Here is a 22,226-nt window from a genome sequence, read left to right on the forward strand (position 1 = left end):
CGCTTGAATGTACAGTGGATTATTTACATCTTAGATCTTAGAAGGAAAGAAAAAGCTTCCACATCCATGTATTATTATTTCTTTCTCTCTTGACTGTGTTGTCCCATGTTCTTTAAGTCTCTTGCTCCCCCTAGTGTCACCCACCCTTAACTGTGCTCTTAGATATCCAGTGCTTCACTGTCCAGCCGATCCTGGTGGAAAACAACCTGTTTAAGAACAAGTGTGTCCCCGATCAGATCCTCGAGTAAGTGTGACAGATTGAGGTGTCTCAAGGAAACCTTCTTTCACTTCACTTTGAGACTTGTGCATTCTCATCTCAAAAGGCATGTCCTGGCAACATTGTACTGTATCTAGTTAAAAGTGCATTCCACTTCTAAACATAATGTACTGTATTTGACAAGGGTGTTTCTTACATTATAACTATAATCCTGTGTTAAAAGATCAGTTTAATGGGTGTCTTCTATAGAAAATGTTACCTGTACACTGTGGGGTAGGTGCACTAAAGTGTTGTGCCTGTCTCAATAGTCACAAACCAGTTGCAAACGAGTCGGAAGTCTAGGGTGAAATGTACTAAACAAGCGAATGCTATTTCCAGCTTTTTCGGGAATGCTTTGCAGCTGCAGTTTCTGTTTGCGGTTCAAGCGTAGATGAATATGTAATTATCGGCGTTCCTGCATAAATTCTCAAAAAGGGGGCGGAGATAATGCAAATGAGGGTTCTCAAATATTATAATGAGATGTATGAAAGCTGCAGGCAATTGTGACACTTACAATTGCATCAATGTGTTCAGAACTTTTGAAAGCATGTTTTAAACAGTCACAATTGTTGCTGGCATTTCCCAGTCCGTTTTTTCTCGTGTGTTGCCAGTTGTGCTCAATGCATTTTTGAGGCGAACGGCCAAATACCTATTTTTCCCTAAAAGCAGGGTGTACTTACAAGCCTTGAAAACAAATTTCTATGGCATTTCTGGTTTCCGCAACATGTTGGGAGCAATAGGCTGGACACTTGTGCCGGTAACCCCTCCAGCTCATTCTGAACATCTGTATAGGAATAGTTAACACACCTATTCTGCATTTGGCTTATAGGCTGTTAATGATAATATGAATTAGTGGTATAATGCAAAATTGGTTGCAGGTCCTTTGAAGTTGGTATTAACGAGAATGGACTGTCCTCCTGTAAGTATCGTAACTTGTCAATGCGGCTCCATGATCATTCAGTTTCAATTTTAAATACTCTTTTATTCTCATTGTACAGCAATGTGTGCAATGCAGCAGCATGATTTATTTTGTGTTACCGGTAGCCTACAGGCTAAAATAAAAAGAAAGTGCGCTGGGTGCTCATTTGATTTTGCTACTGTACTGTACAGATTTATATATTATTTCATATTGTAATGTGCAGCCTACCCAAAACACATTAGTGTTTTTTCAGCACAATGATTTATACATTTAAAATACATTGAGCCTTATAAATGTATGTGTGTGTGTGATTTTATTGTATTTTTTAAAACCCGACACCTCCTAACAAAAGCAATGTTGTTTTGATTCTTGCACCCTTGCATGTATAGACGTTATCCTTCGGACACCCTCTACTGCAGCAAACCACAACTCAGCTCCCGCTATTTATTTGAACAATGTCGCCCGACTCTCGCAATAGAGCTCACTAAGAAGATGCAACAAATATTTCAATTAGTATATTGCGTCTCTTTTCATTAACATATTTTCTCTTAATAAATACGACAAAATGTATGGGATGTTTGCGCTGCTGCTGGCCCATCTTAGTACACCTGCCCCTGTGTTTAATTAACAGGGCAATTCCAGATGTGTCCCATTTTGCTGAATATTACCACTATGTACTATTTTCTTTAAAAAAAAAAAAAAAAGATGTGGTAGAAAATCAGGATAGGCCATAAACATTTCATTTTTCAGGAATTTATGTTTATTTTTAATAAGAAGCAAGGTTAGCTTTTCTAAAGAAAAGAAAATCGTGGGTTGTCAAGTTTTTCCAGGACACCCCTAAAAGTGAAGACATGTTTTTAAAACCAACACATGAAAGCAAGCAGAGAGTGGAGTCCTTACAGCTAAAAGCGCCTCTGGAGACTGTAAACAAACCGGGCTGTCAACAGACACTGCCGCTCTGCACAGCAGATCCAGCAGCAGGGGTCTTCCCTCATTTGTACGATTGTTTTCCAGCTGGGTCGAAAGGCTCCAGGGGGCAAAGCTAATGTTGATCTAATTGTCTGTACAAAGCAGCAGCATCTAGCAAGAGCCATTAGGCTCTATTTGCTTTGTATTTGTGTGGCAGGATCTCATATAATTAAGCAAGTAAATTACAATTTCAGAGCCGGGAGCCCTATTATCTCTATCAGTTTTTAATGCAGCTCGCAGTGCTGGCTGTCTCGAGGACAGATGGGCAGAGCCTCCAAAGCACAGCTCAGTGTGCCCCTGAAGACACAGGGGGGAGAACCTCACCTCCTAAAGGGATGAGCTACGATGAAAGGGTGCAGGAACTTCATTTAGTTAGCCTGGAACAAAGGAGAATTAGGGGAGACTTGATTAAAGTCTTTAAAATCTTAAAAGCAGTTGAAATTAACCCGAAGAATACAGAAACCAGGACCAGAAGACACAGATGGAAATTAAGTGGAAAGAGACTTAGGAGCATTGATGGGCTGAATGGCCTCCCTCTCGTTCTTAACCCTTTGCGGTCCATTTATTCAGCGCCTGTCAGGTGTGTCAGGTCCAATTTATTTTCACACGCGCAGTTTATTTTAGACGCGCTGTTTAAAAGTATTTTTTTCACAGTAAAACTGGTTTAAAAGGCACTGCATATCAACAGGACACTCAGTACTGCATCTCCAGTCCCGCCCCACCCCTTGTTCGCTGTATTTTTCTCATACCTCTTCATACCTCTTCTCATCGCTCGTTTTATCACCAAGCTCCTCAATAATGCAATCCAAGTCATTATTTTATTACTATAACATCTCAAAAAGCTTGGCAAATGTCCGTGATATTCTTTGAGCGCTGGATGCAGAAGCAGCTATCTTGGACCGGAAAGGAAAAATTGTAATGTCAGACCTGGTCCGACATAGGACCGCAAAGGGTTAAATTTCCATTTATGTTAGTATGGAATGGGTCAGAAAGTATTGCTGTCTTATATGATCAACATACAGGATCAAGAAAGCTACACAAATATGAGGGGCTTATTACGAATCGTTTTCTTGTTAACCCTTAGTTTTAAGTTTCTTGGTAAGTGTGTAATAGTACCGCCTCCAATCAGTGTACTCTCTATTGTAAAAGCATTAGAACTGTGCAGATACAATATCTAACCTCATAACTGTGTATAATGTAGGGATTTACTGCTGATATCAGCATGACATTATTGCAAACAAGAGATTCCCTAAACAGATAAATAGAATCATCCATACAAACCATGATTATAATGTACTTAAGAGGCATAGACAGCTAAATATAAGAAAACAAAGATACATGAATATTCAGGTTTCTAACAAACTTCTTTTTGTTTTTTAGTTTCTACAAAGCCAATAAAGTTCAGAACTTCACCTACTCTCGGCCAGTTAGGAAGGGACCCAAAAACCCCGAGAACGAGTTTGCGGTAAAAACATAATCACCTGCATCCGTGCACTGAATCACTGTGCTTATATCACCTGCATCCTCACACTGAATCACTGTGCTTATATCACCTGCATCCTCGCACTGAATCACTGTGCTTATATCACCTGCATCCTCGCACTGAATCACTGTGCTTATATCACCTGCATCCTCGCACTGAATCACTGTGCTTATATCACCTGCATCCTCGCACTGAATCACTGTGCTTATATCACCTGCATCCTCGCACTGAATCACTGTGCTTATATCACCTGCATCCTCGCACTGAATCACTGTGCTTATATCACCTGCATCCTCGCACTGAATCACTGTGCTTATATCACCTGCATCCTCGCACTGAATCACTGTGCTTATATCACCTGCATCCTCGCACTGAATCACTGTGCTTATATCACCTGCATCCTCGCACTGAATCACTGTGCTTATATCACCTGCATCCTCGCACTGCATCACTGTGCTTATATCACCTGCATCCTCGCACTGCATCACTGTGCTTATATCACCTGCATCCTCGCACTGCATCACTGTGCTTATACACCTGCATCCTCGCACTGCATCACTGTGCTTATATCACCTGCATCCTCGCACTGCATCACTGTGCTTATATCACCTGCATCCTCGCACTGCATCACTGTGCTTATATCACCTGCATCCTCGCACTGCATCACTGTGCTTACATCACCTGCATCCTCGCACTGCATCACTGTGCTTACATCACCTGCATCCTCGCACTGCATCACTGTGCTTACATCACCTGCATCCTCGCACTGCATCACTGTGCTTACATCACCTGCATCCTCGCACTGCATCACTGTGCTTACATCACCTGCATCCTCGCACTGCATCACTGTGCTTACATCACCTGCATCCTCGCACTGCATCACTGTGCTTACATCACCTGCATCCTCGCACTGCATCACTGTGCTTACATCACCTGCATCCTCGCACTGCATCACTGCTTACATCACCTGCAACCTCGCACTGCATCACTGTGCTTACATCACCTGCATCCTCGCACTGCATCACTGTGCTTACATCACCTGCAACCTCGCACTGCATCACTGTGCTTACATCACCTGCTTCCTTGCACTGCATCACTGTGCTTACATCACCTGCATCCTTGCACTGCATCACTGTGCTTACATCACCTGCATCCTTGCACTGCATCACTGTGCTTACATCACCTGCATCCTCGCACTGCATCACTGTGCTTACATCACCTGCATCCTCGCACTGCATCACTGTGCTATAACCAGCTTTGGTGACCTGTGGTATTATTTAAATTAAATTATAACACGCTCAAGGTCAGTTAAAGCCAATTGGAGCACAGATCGTCATTAATTTGTTACACAACAGCACAGATCCTGCACAACCAGTGCACATTTCCTCAACCATGCAGATGTACCACTAATGAGTTCCCATAGCCAGCTATACTGTACTACAGCCTCAGATGAAACGTGCATTCACTTACATCACAGTTTGAAGCAATGTCTGTGTCATGGTTCAGTTCAAACACAACACCATAGCCGCCACGGCCCCTGAGCTCACAACGTGTCTCCTGTCTAACTGCACGGATAGAAGGAGCTGCAGTAACTGAGGAGCTTTACCTGGTAACACCGGGGGGCGCTGCACTTGCCATTCTGCTCGTGTTTACTAATCCTGCTGGCAGGGTGTAAATATTCCCTCGGTAACCAAGCACTGCTGCTCATGATTATTCCATATTTCATTTTTATTCTTGTTTGTGTTTCCTCTCTCCTCTCAGACCATGTGGATCGAGCGAACCACCTTCAGCACGGCATACAGACTGCCGGATATCCTGCGCTGGTACAAGGTGACCAGCATGTGCGAGGTGAGTACGGCACTGTCAGAGCCCCTCTAAATCTGAAGTGCAGGATCATTATTTCATATATAAGTGTGTAAAACATTTTCAGCAGTCTGATTTCTAATGAAAAGTAGATAAAATGAAGACTGGACAAGTCCTTTCTTACATGTTAGTCAGAACATGGTCTGGTAGGAACTGCTTCAGTTAAGCGAGGGTATTCTGTACTGTCAAAGATCTGAATGTACAGACAACTCTGAGGATTGTGCCCATCTCTTCACTCTCCTATGCTGTTGAATTAAATTATGTTTCTCCTCATTGAGGACGGTTTTCTGTTACTGGAGTTTTTGCTGTATGATTCCTAGATCACGCTGAGTCCGCTGGAGAACGCCATTGAGACGATGCAGACGGCCAATGAAAAGATCCTGACTATGATCAAACAGCAGCAGAGCGACCCCTCGCTCTCCATCAACCCGCTCTCCATGCTGCTCAATGGCATCGTGGACCCAGCCGTCATGGGAGGCTTCGCCAAGTACGAGAAGGTCTGTCTCTCTGTCTGTCTGCATGTCTGTCTGTCTCTCTGTTTGCCTGCATGTCTGCCTGTCTCTCGTTCCGAGTATCTGCCTGTCTCTCTGCCTGCTTGTTTGTCTGTGTCTCTGTCTCTCTGTATGCCTGTCTCTGTATCTGTGTCTGTCTGTCTGTGTGTCTATCTGTCTATCTGTGTGTCTGCCTAGCTTTCTCTGATATTAAGCCAACTTGAGGTTCTTAAGAGACATGGAATTACATAGTTTGGTTGTTTGGATCTAGTTTTGCTTTATTATTGCTTTTAAAATACAGACATCTCGACTCAAACTCAATAAAAACCAGATTGTTGTTGAGCACCTTGTCCTCACCTTAAACACCAGCTACAGTAAAGGCAGCTGAGTGTTGAACTGCATGTACAGCACTGAGCACCATCATAGACACAGGGATACTAAACAGAAAAGGACATTAAAAACGATATTGTCCTGGTATTAGCTGTGCCCCTGGGGCAGCCCCTGCAGCATTCTGCACCATGCAGACAGGCATAGTGCAAGAGCACCCCCTACTGTCCACACACCACCTCAAATCATCAGGAACCACACTGACAGCCCAGGGCACAACACTGTATCTCCAGAAATATTACAAGCATCTCTAAATGGCAGTTTGGCTTGACTCATTCAATATGCTCCTTGATCTGTGTTTTTTGTGTTTGTTTGTTTGTGTGTGTGTGTGTGTTTGTTTGTTTGTATTTTCTGTTGGGCTGGCAGCTTTTTGACAGCTCTGGCAAATCTTCTTGAAGTTCAAATCAGCTATAATTACTTAGCGGATAAAGGAAAGTATTACATAATCACACCATGTCCCATACGGCATTAGATTTTCCTTCTGCAGCACGCAGTGTAAATGTGCGTTTCCAAATTTAGGAGGTGAGATTAGCTGGATACTGAGAAGCCGATGAACAGCGTGTTTGACAGGAACAGTGCAGGAGCTTTGCGATGGCTAGAGCATGATAATACTGCAGCCATGCTCGCTGTCTTTGGGTCTCTTTAGACAAGCATGCATACCCATGCATCTCTGGGGCAGCAGTGTAGGAAGTGTGGTGTTGGAGGCTCTGGAGAGGACGTACTCTCCCCGAGGGCTCTACCAGCATATAATGTACAAAAACAAAAAATCGTTTACTGTTTTGGTGAGAGACAGGTCTTGTGATACGCATGACATCTACTTTCACTGCAGTAGTGTCTTTTTTTCTAGTTTGTGATTTTCTGATTCCTTAGTTTTTAGTTGGGGGTCCCCAATTCAAAACTGCTTTTTAAAAAGGGGTCCCCCAAACAAAAGTGTTTAAGAACCACTGCTGTAGATCACACTTCTGTACACCAAGCCTATTTGGCTACCCAGATTTGTATCGCTTCCCATTTGCCGGCAGTCTGGCTCTAGATGGATTCTCATTGGTCCGTCTGTGTACTGAGGGGGGCAGGCTCTCTGATGGGCTCTCTTCCCTGCAGGCGTTCTTCACTGAAGACTACAAGCAGAAGCACCCGGAAGACCAGGAGAAAATCCTCAAGCTGCAGGACCTCATTGCCTGGCAGGTAGGCATACTAATAATAATACTAATAATAATAATAATAAACCTCACAGATCATCTCAGCTAATCCTCTGCATTTAACCTCATCTCATCTCATTGACAGGGGTCAGAATCCCTAACCGCAGCTCAGCACACAACACTGCCACTTACACTCTCCTCCAACTTTAACCTCGGCCATCTGTGAGATCCAGGTCATGGCACCAACATAGCAGGGCATAGGCTGGGCATGAATCAGGGACCCAGGCTCATATGCACTGTGCTTAAGACACTCGCTTGCGGGGTGCGAGGGCATTGGTTCACACTCAACCTCCGCCCTGTTACACGGACACTATCCCACAGGGAGATGCCCTCTAAGTGCTATAAAATAATAATAATAAAATTCTGTTCATATAGTTGTCGTTTTTTAAATTCTCTCAATCCCAAATTCTAGGTGATGCAAAACTTTTGGCCATAGCTGTATTCACAGCATGAATTCATCTTGCTCATTTTTTCCAATTGTATCTCTTGTGAAGTGCACAGAACAGGACTATCTGTTTTAACTGTCTGGAAATAAAGTGGAAAGCGAAGGAGAGATTTCTCAGCCGGCTTCATGTTCTCATTAATACTTCAGCACATACTTATGTCTGATACCTTTGAAGAAGATAGAACTGTTCTGGCAGTGGCAAGTTTTTAAAGACATCATCAGAAATGATGTATTTCTTTCTCCAGGTAGTGAGATTACTGAGCTGGCTATCATCCGGTGTGATCAGGGGATAGAGGAGTCCTGTTATTGTGTTAACTGCAGCAGTCTGTAATTACATGTCTATGCTATTAAAAGCTTCAAATAATTCAACAAATACATACAGTAATTATGCTGTCAACTCATAAGCAGTTAAGGAGATTCTGTCAAACGTTCAGAGCAGTATAACCCCTATGAGATTAAACAGCTTGTTTCCAAGGGAGTCCTACAGGACAACATCAGCAGCTCCCTGCGCACACGCACACACGTACACGCATGCACACACATTACAGTACATTAACACATCATACAGACAACACCACCATCATAATCCATGTCAATACATCCATTTAGTTACAACAGCAAAGTTCAACACTGGAAATAGGCAGGACTTTAACTGTGTTGCCAGGGTTCTGGCTGTTTTTAAAATAACAGAGAGAATCAAACTTATTGGTAGTCTTGCTCCTTCTGACGTGTATCTTTCAGGGGCTCTCAAAATACCATCATAAATCACTCACCCTTTAGAGTATCCTGCTGAATATACAACTGCTTTCACCTCTTTTAGTTAATGAGATGTTTCTGAACAGCCGAGCTGAAGACAAGCTGTGAATTAGTGATGCAGATGTTTCCTTAGCCTGGAAACTTCCGCTCTGGCCTCATCTGGTCAGTTGCTGGTCAGACGCAAAGAGTGTTCATGCAGCTGCTCAGGATGAAGATAATCCTGGTAGATGGAGGTCCTACCCTGCTGGAGATTCTGGTACAGTACAGTACGAGTCAGTCCCCCTGATTTAAGTTTGGGCAAAGATACCCCTGGAGTTGATGCTCCCCAGCCAGTTTCCTCGGGCAGTCCATCGACAGTCTGGTGGTGGTGATGATGGTGATGATGATGATGATGATGATGATGGCCTCTGTTTCAGATCCCTCTGCTGGCTAGTGGAATTCACATCCACGGGCAGAAAGTGACGGGGGACCTGAAACCCTTCCATGAGCGCATGGAGGAGTGCTTCACCCAGCTCAGGGCCAAGGTGGAGAGCCAGTATGGAGTGCGGCAGCTGGTAAGATCCTTAAGAGCCTTCAGCACAAAGCAGATCCCACCGGCATCCACTAATACAGCCATTCAGAATTCAAAGACACTCATTAAAAGATTTCAGCACAAAGCAGATCCCACCGGCATCCATTAATACAGCCATTCAGAATTCAAAGACACTCATTGAGACTTGGGGTACCGGTAGTGCCTGCACTCTCCACACCAAACTAAATCTCTTGCCTGGTTTTTTGTAACAGTGATGTGATTTTTTTCCCTTTCAAATAATAAAAGGTTACTTGAATGGAGAAAACAATGAGTAGTATTACAACATAACTCTCCATTCAGTTTTTTTTGGCTGAAATAAATATGATCCTCAGGTTTCTGACCCCTCTCCCCCCTGCCTCTCTCCCCTCTCCTCTCCCCTCTCCCCCCTCTCCCCCCTCTCCCCTCCATGTCACTCTCTTTCCCTTTCCCATGCTCTCCCCCCCCCCAGCCATTGTTTGAAGGTCCTCACAGCTCCCGCCCTCGCTCCATGATGACCTCATTCAGACCCATGTCCACCATCTCTACCGGGTCGCTGGGGTCCCCCGGATTTGACAAGGACAGGTCAGCAGCACCTCCTCAACACTACAACACATTACCAGTCATTAGAACATACAGAAATACACTTAGAATGCTGCAGGGAATGTAGATCTTTCATTTAGAAACATCCACAACACATTCTATAGAAACAGATTAAATACTTTAAAATCAGCTTTTTGTCTTTTTTATTTAATGTACTGTAATATGTTTATAAGTGTTCACTGGCTCCCAAGAAACACTGTCAACTGAACAATTATAAACATACAGTACAACACTGCCCCCTGTCTCTCCGGAGCAAACCCACTGTATTTATTGTGTCAAAGGGAAAGCTGTGTTGCTAAAAGCTAACATGATTTATAGAGCATGCCTTTCAGCCCAAAATTGTGCCAATAATGCATATCAATTAAAAAAAATTCTACTCGCTTAGGCACATTCCTGGCAGCAATTCAGCAAGTCAGAACCAAATAATAAATAGAAAGTTGTTGCATTAAATGTAAAAACCTGGCACACAATTAACAGGTTTCACAATGAAGAGCCCCCAGTGAAGTAAGTGATTTAGTATGGTATAATGTGCAATGAAAAACTGGGAACTCTAGTTATAAGTATCTCTTTAACAGCAGTCTAAATACATTTCAATGTGTTTGTAGTCTGGAGCTGCCCCTACCGAAGAAGGGAATCTCCAAATCACAGGAGAAGGTGGATGTGGAGGAGAAGAAGAGTGAGAAGAGAGAGAACAGGAACAGCCTGCTCTTCATGTACCGGAAGAACGATCGTCCGTCCATCTCTGACACCACCGAGCACAGCAAGGTAAACCAGCCTGCTGCAGGTTGGCATGCTGATAGCAGCTGATAATAACACTCACCTGTCGACTAGACAGCACCCAGCCCTTGCCTCTCCATTCAGTTCCATGGGCTGAGATGCCATGCCATTACATTGGCGCCCGAACAGGGACCGACTTCTGTCCCCTGTGATTGAAAAAGGCAATGTAAAGGTCTGTGTTTTTTGCATTAGAAAAGCTGTAGCATGTATGTTGACTTGCGAGACGTGTAATTGTCTCTAGTTCCAGATCCTGGGGGACAGCAAGTGGTCACGGAATCCCTGAGCCTGGTTCGAGGACCAGCTCTGATTAACCCTTTGCAGTCCTATGTCAGACCTGGTCCGACATTATTATTTTCCCTTTCCGGTCCAATGTTGGACACTGTCCGACATCATCAAAAAGACGTAAAAAAAACAGGTCTCTAGTCATTTTTTCTCCGGAAAAAGCTGAGAAAACCATTCAATGGGCGAGTGAGACTGATAGGAGCCGAGAGAAGCCGAAAAAAAGGGGGCGTATCTCATGAATACAGATAGCCCCGGCACCACATAGATAACACGGACATAAACAAACAAGATAGCTGCTTCTGCATTCAGTGCTCAAAGAATATCACAGACATTTGCAGAGCTTTTTTTAGATGTTATAGTAATAAAATAATGATTTGGATCGCATTATTGAGGAGTTTGGTGATAAAATGAGCGATCAGGTATGCACGACTATCAAGAGGTATGTGAAAAATACAGCGAACGGGGGGGGGGCGGAGTTGGAGATGCAGTACTGAGTGTCCTGTTGATATGCAGTGCCTTTAAAACCTGTTTTACTGTGAAAAAAATACTTTTAAAACAGCGCATCTAAAATAAACTGCAAGTGTGAAAATAAATTGTACCCGACGCGCCTGAGACACGCTGAATAAATGGACCGCAAAGGGTTAAGCAAGGAGAGTATGTAATGAATACTGACATTAGCATGAGACTTACTTATCTCACAGCTACAGAGCTTGCTCTTTAGTGGAATGTTAAGGCATTCATCTTTGAATAGTGATGCTAGCAGTTCGCTTCCAGCCCTTGCCTCTCTATGTAATTCAATCTGCTGAGCTGCCATGCCATAAGAAGGTGCATGTACTGCTGTGATATGCCCACAGAATTGACAAGAACAGCCAAATAACAACTTCCCCCTTACGGCCATTATTTTAACAAGCCACAAGGATATGATGTGCATTTGAAGAGTTTCAGAACGTATGCAGAGGGCTCTGTCTGGTTCATTGCACAGTGGATGACTGGCCTGGACTACAGTGTGTGAATGACACATATCTAAGCTATAACAGATATTGCAGGTGTAGAGGAATTGGTATTCAACAGGAGACAGGCGCAGAAGACCGTCAGGGTCTTATAAACATTACCTGGTGTCACTTAACAACTCGTTTTCTTGGTTTTGTTTTTGAACTCTTCCAAAGTGTCTGAAATGCTCTTTTCTCTTCTCACTCAGGATGTGGGGGCGAGCATGTCCCGAAACATGAGCGACAGTGTGCTTGATAAGAGGGACGAGCAGAGACCCGCTCCTCAAGGCAAGACCACCAGCTCCTCTCTCCCCGCTATATCAGGTGAGCTGTCACTCAGAGCCGAGACAGGGCCAGTGCTTTGCCTGCTGCCTCAGCCTGTGTTTGCTGTTACTTTAGGAAGCATTGGGGGGTATCCTGTGCTCCAGCGTTCCGTCTTTATTTCACTGTCTGACTCACATCACAAAATCATGACCTTTTGAAAACAGTGAATTGGTGACTTATACTGTAAAATATAGCACATGCTGATTTACTGTCGTACATGGCCAAACCATGAATTAGTCAAATTAGCTGAATCATCGAATCGTGACATGACGAAGGAGCACTGTACTATACATCCAAGTAGCCTTGTCTTTAATGAAGGAGCACTGTACTATACATCCACACAGCCTTGTCTTTAATGAAGGAGCACTGTACTATACATCCATGTAGCCTTGTCTTTAATGAAGGAGCACTGTACTATACATCCACACAGCCTTGTCTTTAATGAAGGAGCACTGTACTATACATCCACACAGCCTTGTCTTTAATGAAGGAGCACTGTACTATACATCCATGTAGCCTTGTCTTTAATGAAGGAGCACTGTACTATACATCCACACAGCCTTGTCTTTAATGAAGGAGCATTGTACTATACATCCATGTAGCCTTGTCTTTAATGAAGGAGCACTGTACTATACATCCAAGTAGCCTTGTCTTTAATGAAGGAGCACTGTACTATACATCCATGTAGCCTTGTCTTTAATGAAGGAGCACTTTACTATACATCCAAGTAGCCTTGTCTTTAATGAAGGAGCACTGTACTATACATCCACACAGCCTTGTCTTTAATGAAGGAGCACTGTACTATACATCCACACAGCCTTGTCTTTAATGAAGGAGCACTGTACTATACATCCACACAGCCTTGTCTTTAATGAAGGAGCACTGTACTATACATCCATGTAGCCTTGTCTTTAATGAAGGAGCACTGTACTATACATCCATGTAGCCTTGTCTTTAATGAAGGAGCATTGTACTATACATCCATGTAGCCTTGTCTTTAATGAAGGAGCACTGTACTATACATCCATGTAACCTTGTCTTTAATGAAGGAACACTGTACTATACATCCAAGTAGCCTTGTCTTTAATGAAGGAGCACTGTACTATACATCCACACAGCCTTGTCTTTAATGAAGGAGCACTGTACTATACATCCACGTAGCCTTGTCTTTAATGAAGGAGCACTGTACTATACATCCATGTAACCTTGTCTTTAATGAAGGAGCACTGTACTATACATCCACGTAGCCTTGTCTTTAATGAAGGAGCACTGTACTATACATCCACGTAGCCTTGTCTTTAATGAAGGAGCACTGAACTATACATCCACACAGCCTTGTCTTTAATGAAGGAGCACTGTACTATACATCCACACAGCCTTGTCTTTAATGAAGGAGCACTGTACTATACATCCACACAGCCTTGTCTTTAATGAAGGAGCACTGTACTATACATCCACACAGCCTTGTCTTTAATGAAGGAGCACTGAACTATACATCCACACAGCCTTGTCTTTAATGAAGGAGCACTGTACTATACATCCAAGTAGCCTTGTCTTTAATGAAGGAGCACTGTACTATACATCCATGTAGCCTTGTCTTTAATGAAGGAGCACTGTACTATACATCCATGTAGCCTTGTCTTTAATGAAGGAGCACTGTACTATACATCCACACAGCCTTGTCTTTAATGAAGGAGCACTGTACTATACATCCATGTAGCCTTGTCTTTAATGAAGGAGCACTGTACTATACATCCATGTAGCCTTGTCTTTAATGAAGGAGCACTGTACTATACATCCACACAGCCTTGTCTTTAATGAAGGAGCACTGTACTATACATCCACACAGCCTTGTCTTTAATGAAGGAGCACTGTACTATACATCCACACAGCCTTGTCTTTAATGAAGGAGCACTGAACTATACATCCATGTAGCCTTGTCTTTAATGAAGGAGCACTGTACTATACATCCATGTAGCCTTGTCTTTAATGAAGGAGCACTGTACTATACATCCACACAGCCTTGTCTTTAATGAAGGAGCACTGTACTATACATCCATGTAGCCTTGTCTTTAATGAAGGAGCACTGTACTATACATCCACACAGCCTTGTCTTTAATGAAGGAGCACTGTACTATACATCCATGTAGCCTTGTCTTTAATGAAGGAGCACTGTACTATACATCCACACAGCCTTGTCTTTAATGAAGGAGCACTGTACTATACATCCATGTAGCCTTGTCTTTAATGAAGGAGCACTGTACTATACATCCACACAGCCTTGTCTTTAATGAAGGAGCACTGTACTATACATCCATGTAGCCTTGTCTTTAATGAAGGAGCACTGTACTATACATCCACACAGCCTTGTCTTTAATGAAGGAGCACTGTACTATACATCCATGTAGCCTTGTCTTTAAAGGGCTGAGACTTTCTTTTTGCAGGATCGAGGAAGAACAGTTTTGGGGGCCGAGTGAAGAGCGCCAAGCCCCCCCCTCTCCCGAAGAAGATCAGCCCCACAGTGTACGAGCAGTTCAGCCCCGACACACCCCCAGATGCCCCCCGCCCTGCCAGACTGGGCTCCGTCAAGGTAATCAATCAATCAATCAATCCTTTATTTATATAACGTCTTTATACAGCGTCTTTCATACAAAACGTATATCAAAGCGCTGTACAGAACAAAACAGAAGACAATCTAAATACAATTCATGTGTATAGAAATTAAAGAAAAAAAGAGTTTAAAATTCAGTTTAAAAATGCTAATCTAAAAAAGTATGTTTTCAATTTTGACTTCAATTCATCAACTGATGTAGCCCTTCTGCTATGAGGTGGCAGAGCATTCCACAATCTGGGAGCACAGTGACTACAAGCTCTCTCTCCCTTCCTTTGTGTGTACACTTGTGGGAGGCACAGGCCGATCTTAAATCACGAGAAGGTATAGATGTGACTAGAAGCTCCTTTATATAATCTGGTGCCATAGCTTTAAGTGCTTTATAAGTAATAAGTAAAATTGTAAAATCAACTCTAAACTTCACTGGGAGCCAGTGCAGTGAAGCCAGCACAGGTGTTACATGGTCTCTTTTTTTCATTCTGCTGAGAAGCCCAGCAGCTGCATTCTGTATAAGCTGCAGTGAAGCCCAGCAGCTGCATTCTGTATACGCCGCAGTGAAGCCCAGCAGCTGCATTCTGTATACGCCGCAGTGAAGCCCAGCAGCTGCATTCTGTATAAGCTGCAGTGAAGCCCAGCAGCTGCATTCTGTATAGGCTGCAGTGAAGCCCAGCAGCTGCATTCTGTATAGGCTGCAGTGAAGCCCAGCAGCTGCATTCTGTATACGCCGCAGTGAAGCCCAGCAGCTGCATTCTGTATACGCTGCTGTGAAGCCCAGCAGCTGCATTCTGTATAGGCTGCAGTGAAGCCCAGCAGCTGCATTCTGTATAGGCTGCAGTGAAGCCCAGCAGCTGCATTCTGTATACGCCGCAGTGAAGCCCAGCAGCTGCATTCTGTATACGCTGCTGTGAAGCCCAGCAGCTGCATTCTGTATAAGCTGCAGTGAAGCCCAGCAGCTGCATTCTGTATACGCCGCAGTGAAGCCCAGCAGCTGCATTCTGTATAAGCTGCAGTGAAGCCCAGCAGCTGCATTCTGTATACGCTGCAGTGAAGCCCAGCAGCTGCATTCTGTATACGCTGCAGTGAAGCCCAGCAGCTGCATTCTGTATATGCCGCAGTGAAGCCCAGCAGCTGCATTCTGTATACGCCGCAGTGAAGCCCAGCAGCTGCATTCTGTATACGCCGCAGTGAAGCCCAGCAGCTGCATTCTGTATAAGCCGCAGTGAAGCCCAGCAGCTGCATTCTGTATAAGCTGCAGTGAAGCCCAGCAGCTGCATTCTGTATAAGCTGCAGTGAAGCCCAGCAGCTGCATTCTGTATACGCCGCAGTGAAGCCCAGCAGCTGCATTCTGTATACGCTGCTGTGAAGCCCAGCAGCTGCATTCTGTATAAGCCGCAGTGAAGCCCAGCAGCTGCATTCTGTATACGCCGCAGTGAAGCCCAGCAGCTGCATTCTGTATAGGCTGCAGTGAAGCCCAGCAGCTGCATTCTGTATACGCTGCAGTGAGGCCCAGCAGCTGCATTCTGTATACGCCGCAGTGAAGCCCAGCAGCTGCATTCTGTATAAGCTGCAGTGAAGCCCAGCAGCTGCATTCTGTATAAGCTGCAGATTTATGGTGTGACCCGGAAGCCCAGTGAATAGATAACTGCATAGAATAGATCAGGAAGCATGAATTAGTTTATCAGCATCAGGCAAAGATAGAAATCACCTCATTTTTCGCAAAATGATAAAAGGACAGTTTGGTGATATTGCAAATATGCGACTCGACAGATAAATCAGAGTCAAATGAGACCCCTCGATTTTTCACTTCTGTTTTTATGTTTGTGGTCAAATTGCCCAGATCAGTTTTTAGAGATTGTGTTGCTTCTAGTTGCTGCTGAGAACTTAATAACAGCAGCACTCTCTTATCAGAGTTTAACTGCAACTGTAAGGAATGTTACTGATGCTGAATCATGGAGCTCTTTCAAAACACAACTTTACAGTTCAGGTTTGAGATCCATCAGCTGCTATGAAAGCTGAAGGGCCCAGCAGCCTCTGGTCATTGAAATGTTCTGAAGGGGGTTTGGAGCCCAAGGGGGCACATTGCACAGTGAATTCCTATAAACAGTGAACATCAAAAGTTTTAAACAGTATCAAACTCTTTTTTTCCCTCCCTTACAGTCTCCCAGTTCGTTGAGCCCTGTGAAGTCAAAGTCTCCACCCACTCCCCCACCCAAGGGCAAACGGCAGAGCCAAATGTGAGACAATCAAAACTTCTCATCAGTGAACAAAACCAATCAGAGCTTCTCTTCAGTGAACCAAACCAATCAGAGCTTCTCTTCAGTGAACCAATAAGATCGCCTCTTTAACAAATCAGAGCTTCTTTTTATTAAACCAATCAAAGTGTCTTGTCTTTACAGTGAACCAATCAGAACTTTGTCTCCGTGAACCAATCAGAACTTGTATACAGTGACCCAATCAGAATTTCTTCTCAGTGTCTACTGTGAAACAATCTTTGAATCTTTGAATCTTTTCATTGAAAGTTTGACACAACAAGTGGACTTCTGATCAACATGAAACACAAACAACTAAGTGTGCAGATATTCAACTGAAAGTAGCGTGTGAGAAACTTCGAGATACACAGACAGACAGACAGACAGACAGGGCTCCAATTCTCCTTCTTCCTTCCCCCTCCCTCTCCCCCTCCCCCTCCCCCTCCCCCTCCCCCTCCCTACCTGAATTTAGGATTATGGGGTAGCCCTTTAAATCTAATCAGGTTTGCCAAACTGTTTTTTTTTTTTTTTTTTTTTATCTGGGGTTAATACAGTCGGCCAGCAGGGGTCACGGTGGCTTCATGTCAGGGAAAGAGAATCTAAATCTAGAATCTTTCCCAGCCAAGAGTTTTTTTGTTTTGTTTTTTAAATAATACTTTTTAAATAGCTGTTTCCTGTAAAATTATTGTCAGCACAACAGATGCCCTTTTTACTGTCTCATCTTGATAGTCTGCACAATCTTCTTTTTGATACAGCAGAGTGCACCAAAAGGCTTGCATGCAGTATAGAACAGGAGGTGAATGAATTCGGTGTTAACATTGAACATGAGTGTGGGACAATGCAGCTTGAAATCCAGCCTGATACCTAGTTTGAAAAGTTCTGACAGAACAGCTACTTAGTTTTTCATATGTCATTTAAAAGGACAAATACTGTGAATGCCAAGCTTGTCAAGGCAACCTCTCGATTTCATTTCAACCCCTTCACTGTTGCATTTTAGCTGGAAAGCTGTAATCCTAAAAGACAGAGAGGAATGCTTGCACAGGTGTTATTGCTGGCAAGTGTAACATAACCAAAAATTACCAGGTTTTACGTAGCCGCAGATGTCCACCAGATGGCGGACAATGATTAAAAAAGCAACAGTCCAGTCATTCAATATGTGAAGGTTGTCTGCACCTGGTAGGGTCTTTAATATCCACCTTGCATTGCAATTGCTGTTCTAGGAAAGGTTGACCAGGTGCCCCTTAATCATGTCCTGAACAGCACTGTGTGCAAGCAGTGACAGGGAGGCGATGAGCCGGAGATTGAGGACAAACTTATTAACAATCACCTTCAATTCGAAGAAAAGCAGTGAAACTCCTGCATACCTCATTTGTTAACAGTTCTGTTTATTTAATAAGAATTATACGGTGCATTACAGGTACAGGGATCATTTTACTTAAGGTTTTTTTTAAACTCACATCCCACTGCATCCAGTACCTTTACCTGTCCTTTACTTTAAGAGACACGGGACTACAACTACCAGCATGCACTGTAATTTAAAACTACATGATGGAGACCTTTTAAATTCCCCAGCGAGGAGGAACCCTGCTAGCACCAGCCTGGTGAACCTGAAGCAGTATGATCCCCCCACACCTCATTTGTTGACACTTGTATGTATTTGTTTAGTTAGCTAATAAGAATTTGACAGCAGTTACAATGCCATGTGGATTCTGTAGACCTTCCCAGGGGCAGGCAACCTCAGCTCCTCCAGTCTACTTCATTGCAGGTGCCTTGATCCTGTAATCGACCCTGCATGGTTAGGGTTGTCTCCCCGTGTTGCTTTGTACCAGTGTACTGCACCTCTGTAGCAGGACTGCAGCTGTGACCTCCCCTTACCTTCCTGTCCTTTGTATGGCTGCCATTGGCAGGGGCTGGGACTCTGAGGGAGGTACAGTGGAGCTCGAACCCAGCCCCACACAATTCAATTCAGCTCATCTCAGTCTGCAGGGTGTCCAGTGCCATTTAGACAGTGCGCTCCCTCTCTCCCTCTCTCCACACTTTCAGCTTGTTAAGTGTCCTGCTCTGTAACTGTGATTTTAATAAAGCTCATTAACAATAACAAGCCAAAGCTGTTGTTTTTATTTCTCATTGTAGTAAAAAATAAAAAAAATTAAAAACGAACCGTGGCGCAGGGGTCAGTCAGTGCAAGACTGACCCCTGCGGCATAAATGGGGTACTGCACTGAAAGGGAAACAAACCAGGTCCTTGATCTGCTGTAGCTTTTAACTACAGTACTAGCCTTTTTTTTTAAAAAAAAAAAAAAAAAGGTTCTACAGCAGCGGGCTGGACTGAGTGCTAATCCACAGCTTCTGCAGTTTGAACTTTTGAATCCGACATTGAATCTAATATTAGCTATGGTAACTCAATATTTTAGTGTAAAACTGAAAATAACAATAATTTGAAAATAAAAAACTGATTGTGTACATTGTTAATACAAACTGAACCGTGTCATGGTCAACATGGTTTGTCTCAAGAGGTCAACAGCAAATCAATACGTGTACTAAAATATTTGAAACGCATACTAAATAACACGTTTCTGACCCGCATGGCCTTCTATACTGCTGCGAATTTGACGTGTGCAATACTAAACTTGTTCAGCATATATATTTAAATGGTTAAACATTTAGACACAAATGTCTAATGGGGTGTTATATTATAGTACCTGGCCAACATTTAACACCCCACATTAGACAGAGAGAGTGAAACAAAACACAAAATAAAGACACGTTTTAAACGGGTTTCAGCGTAATTGTATTTATTTCTTGACAACACACCTTCCCTCCCTCCCTTGCTTCGTACAGCCCCATGCTGTTGTCAGTAACCTCCCTACAAAGCAATACACAATGTTCAATGCAGATGAAGGCTACAAAGCTAAAGTTATTCCCCAAACCCTCCTTCAAGGGTTTGTTCTGAGATAAAGAATATACAGTACAGGTTTCCCAGCTAGGTTAAAAGCTCCTGGAAGTGTTACATTATATTGTGCTTGTTTAGTTTTTGTTTTTTAAACTAACTTGTTACTGGTGCTGAAATGAATGCAACCAGTCATATAAAAGCAACAGTCACGGGGAAGCTGAAGGATCTCGGTGACTTCACAAGCTGCATGAGTTTGCATGCAACCAGCAAGATTCACAACACAGTGGCTGCATTGACCAACTGTAGTGTCTATGAAGACACTCTTCCTGGAAAGGCAACTCTTGCAGAAAACTACAACAGGCAAGAAAGCACACCACCGGTCGGAGGCAGGTCATGACGAGTCGAGCCTGCAGCCTAGTGCAACGTATCAAGAAAGCACACCACCGGTCACAGGCAGGTCATGACCAGTCGAGCCTGCAGCCTGGTGCAACGTATCAAGAAAGCACACCACCGGTCAGAGGCAGGTCATGACCAGTCGAGCCTGCACCCTGGTACAACGTATCAAGAAAGCACACCACCGGTCAGAGGCAGGTCATGACGAGTCGAGCCTGCAGCCTAGTGCAACGTATCAAGAAAGCACACCACCGGTCACAGGCAGGTCATGACCAGTCGAGCCTGCAGCCTGGTACAACGTATCAAGAAAGCACACCACCGGTCAGAGGCAGGTCATGACCAGTCGAGCCTGCAGCCTAGTGCAACGTATCAAGAAAGCACACCACCGGTCACAGGCAGGTCATGACCAGTCGAGCCTGCAGCCTGGTACAACGTATCAAGAAAGCACACCACCGGTCAGAGGCAGGTCATGACCAGTCGAGCCTGCAGCCTAGTGCAACGTATCAAGAAAGCACACCACCGGTCACAGGCAGGTCATGACCAGTCGAGCCTGCAGCCTGGTACAACGTATCAAGAAAGCACACCACCGGTCAGAGGCAGGTCATGACCAGTCGAGCCTGCAGCCTGGTACAACTATCATAACAAGCAGGTGCTTCAGTGGCCCAAATCACAGAAACCACAGCTCAACATTGTACCAGGATATATGGACAGAGGGCTTCTGAGACCACAATCTCATTTTCTAGGCCAGTCATTCTACAATTAGCCAGCATGACATAACCAGGTCTTGTGATCATGGACCAGTGTCACAGCAGCATGTCACCTGATGGCTTGCAGGATACTTGCACATTCTGATGTCAACACTGCTCCAGGCTGTCTTGCATATCCAAATGCTGTTTCAGATGCAATGAGAATAAAAAAGAAACACGCACAATATTTTCTGTAACACTTAGAGTCCAAGTAAAGAAATCTGCTTTACTACCCAGGTGCAGAACTCGTACTTCTTATATAATAACAAGGCATCGCTGCCTGGAATTCACTCTACTTTTTTAAATATTGAAATATAGATATTTAGATAGATATACAAGCTGGATATATTCACATTTAAAGAATTATTTTCGAAATGTTCATTTAAAACAGAAAATATGCACATATAAAATGGAAAGCTGAGCTATTTCAGTGGTCGTGTGTTGCAGTGGCGTGCAGTGGGTTTCCCAGCAGGTCATGCAGCAAGACTATATGAATGTAACATTAGATAGAGGTGGGCACTGGTAGCCGAAAACTGGGTACCCGTCGGGTTTTAAAATGACCCGTTTACTACCCGGGTATCAATTGATGCCACTGATTACTTATTTTTCTCAGTAATTTTTTCATATACCACAAGCCAGTATTTTGGGTGGCACTAGGACCCAGTGAAAAGGCCAGCCTGCCTGCCTTGGTTAGTGCGCAATGCATTATGGCGCGCTCTAAAGGTGCAAACAGAATGAAATCAGCATGAGTGAACCAGTGCGCAGTCGCAGACTGTCGTGCTACTTGAATACAGCATGGCTTGAGCTCCACTAGGCGGGTGTGGCTGCGACGTCACTCACAGAGCCTGGTACTGTTTGAAGTGCCGGACTAGTCATGCAGAGCTAACGCAGCATGACTCGAGCACAGCACAAAGAATGGAGTGGTCCGCGCAGTGAACACGCATACAAAAAAGATTATATAAAGACAGAGAGACACATTTTATGTTCTAGTGTTATCACAACATTTGTAGTTTTCAGATTGGTCATGCAGTGCATGACCTGCATGCCC

General features: G+C 43.9%; 1 protein-coding gene across 2 annotated transcripts in view; it reads left to right on the forward strand.

The window, feature by feature from the left end:
• LOC117973525 (dedicator of cytokinesis protein 2-like) overlaps nt 1-17,571 on the forward strand; it is a 428,064-nt gene extending 410,493 nt beyond the window's left edge. For both annotated transcript variants that reach the window (XM_059024351.1, XM_059024392.1), the window contains 11 exons: nt 163-244; nt 3,525-3,609; nt 5,389-5,475; nt 5,811-5,987; nt 7,467-7,550; nt 9,182-9,319; nt 9,785-9,897; nt 10,521-10,680; nt 12,173-12,287; nt 14,732-14,877; nt 17,056-17,571. In XM_059024351.1, the coding sequence (XP_058880334.1) occupies nt 163-244; nt 3,525-3,609; nt 5,389-5,475; nt 5,811-5,987; nt 7,467-7,550; nt 9,182-9,319; nt 9,785-9,897; nt 10,521-10,680; nt 12,173-12,287; nt 14,732-14,877; nt 17,056-17,136 (1,268 nt within the window). In that variant the 3' untranslated portion in view covers nt 17,137-17,571. The remainder of the gene's footprint in view (nt 1-162; nt 245-3,524; nt 3,610-5,388; nt 5,476-5,810; nt 5,988-7,466; nt 7,551-9,181; nt 9,320-9,784; nt 9,898-10,520; nt 10,681-12,172; nt 12,288-14,731; nt 14,878-17,055) is intronic.
• Nucleotides 17,572-22,226: the final 4,655 nt, after the last annotated feature.

Source organism: Acipenser ruthenus, chromosome 1 (genome assembly GCF_902713425.1).
Source record: "Acipenser ruthenus chromosome 1, fAciRut3.2 maternal haplotype, whole genome shotgun sequence".
Lineage (NCBI taxonomy): Eukaryota > Metazoa > Chordata > Actinopteri > Acipenseriformes > Acipenseridae > Acipenser > Acipenser ruthenus.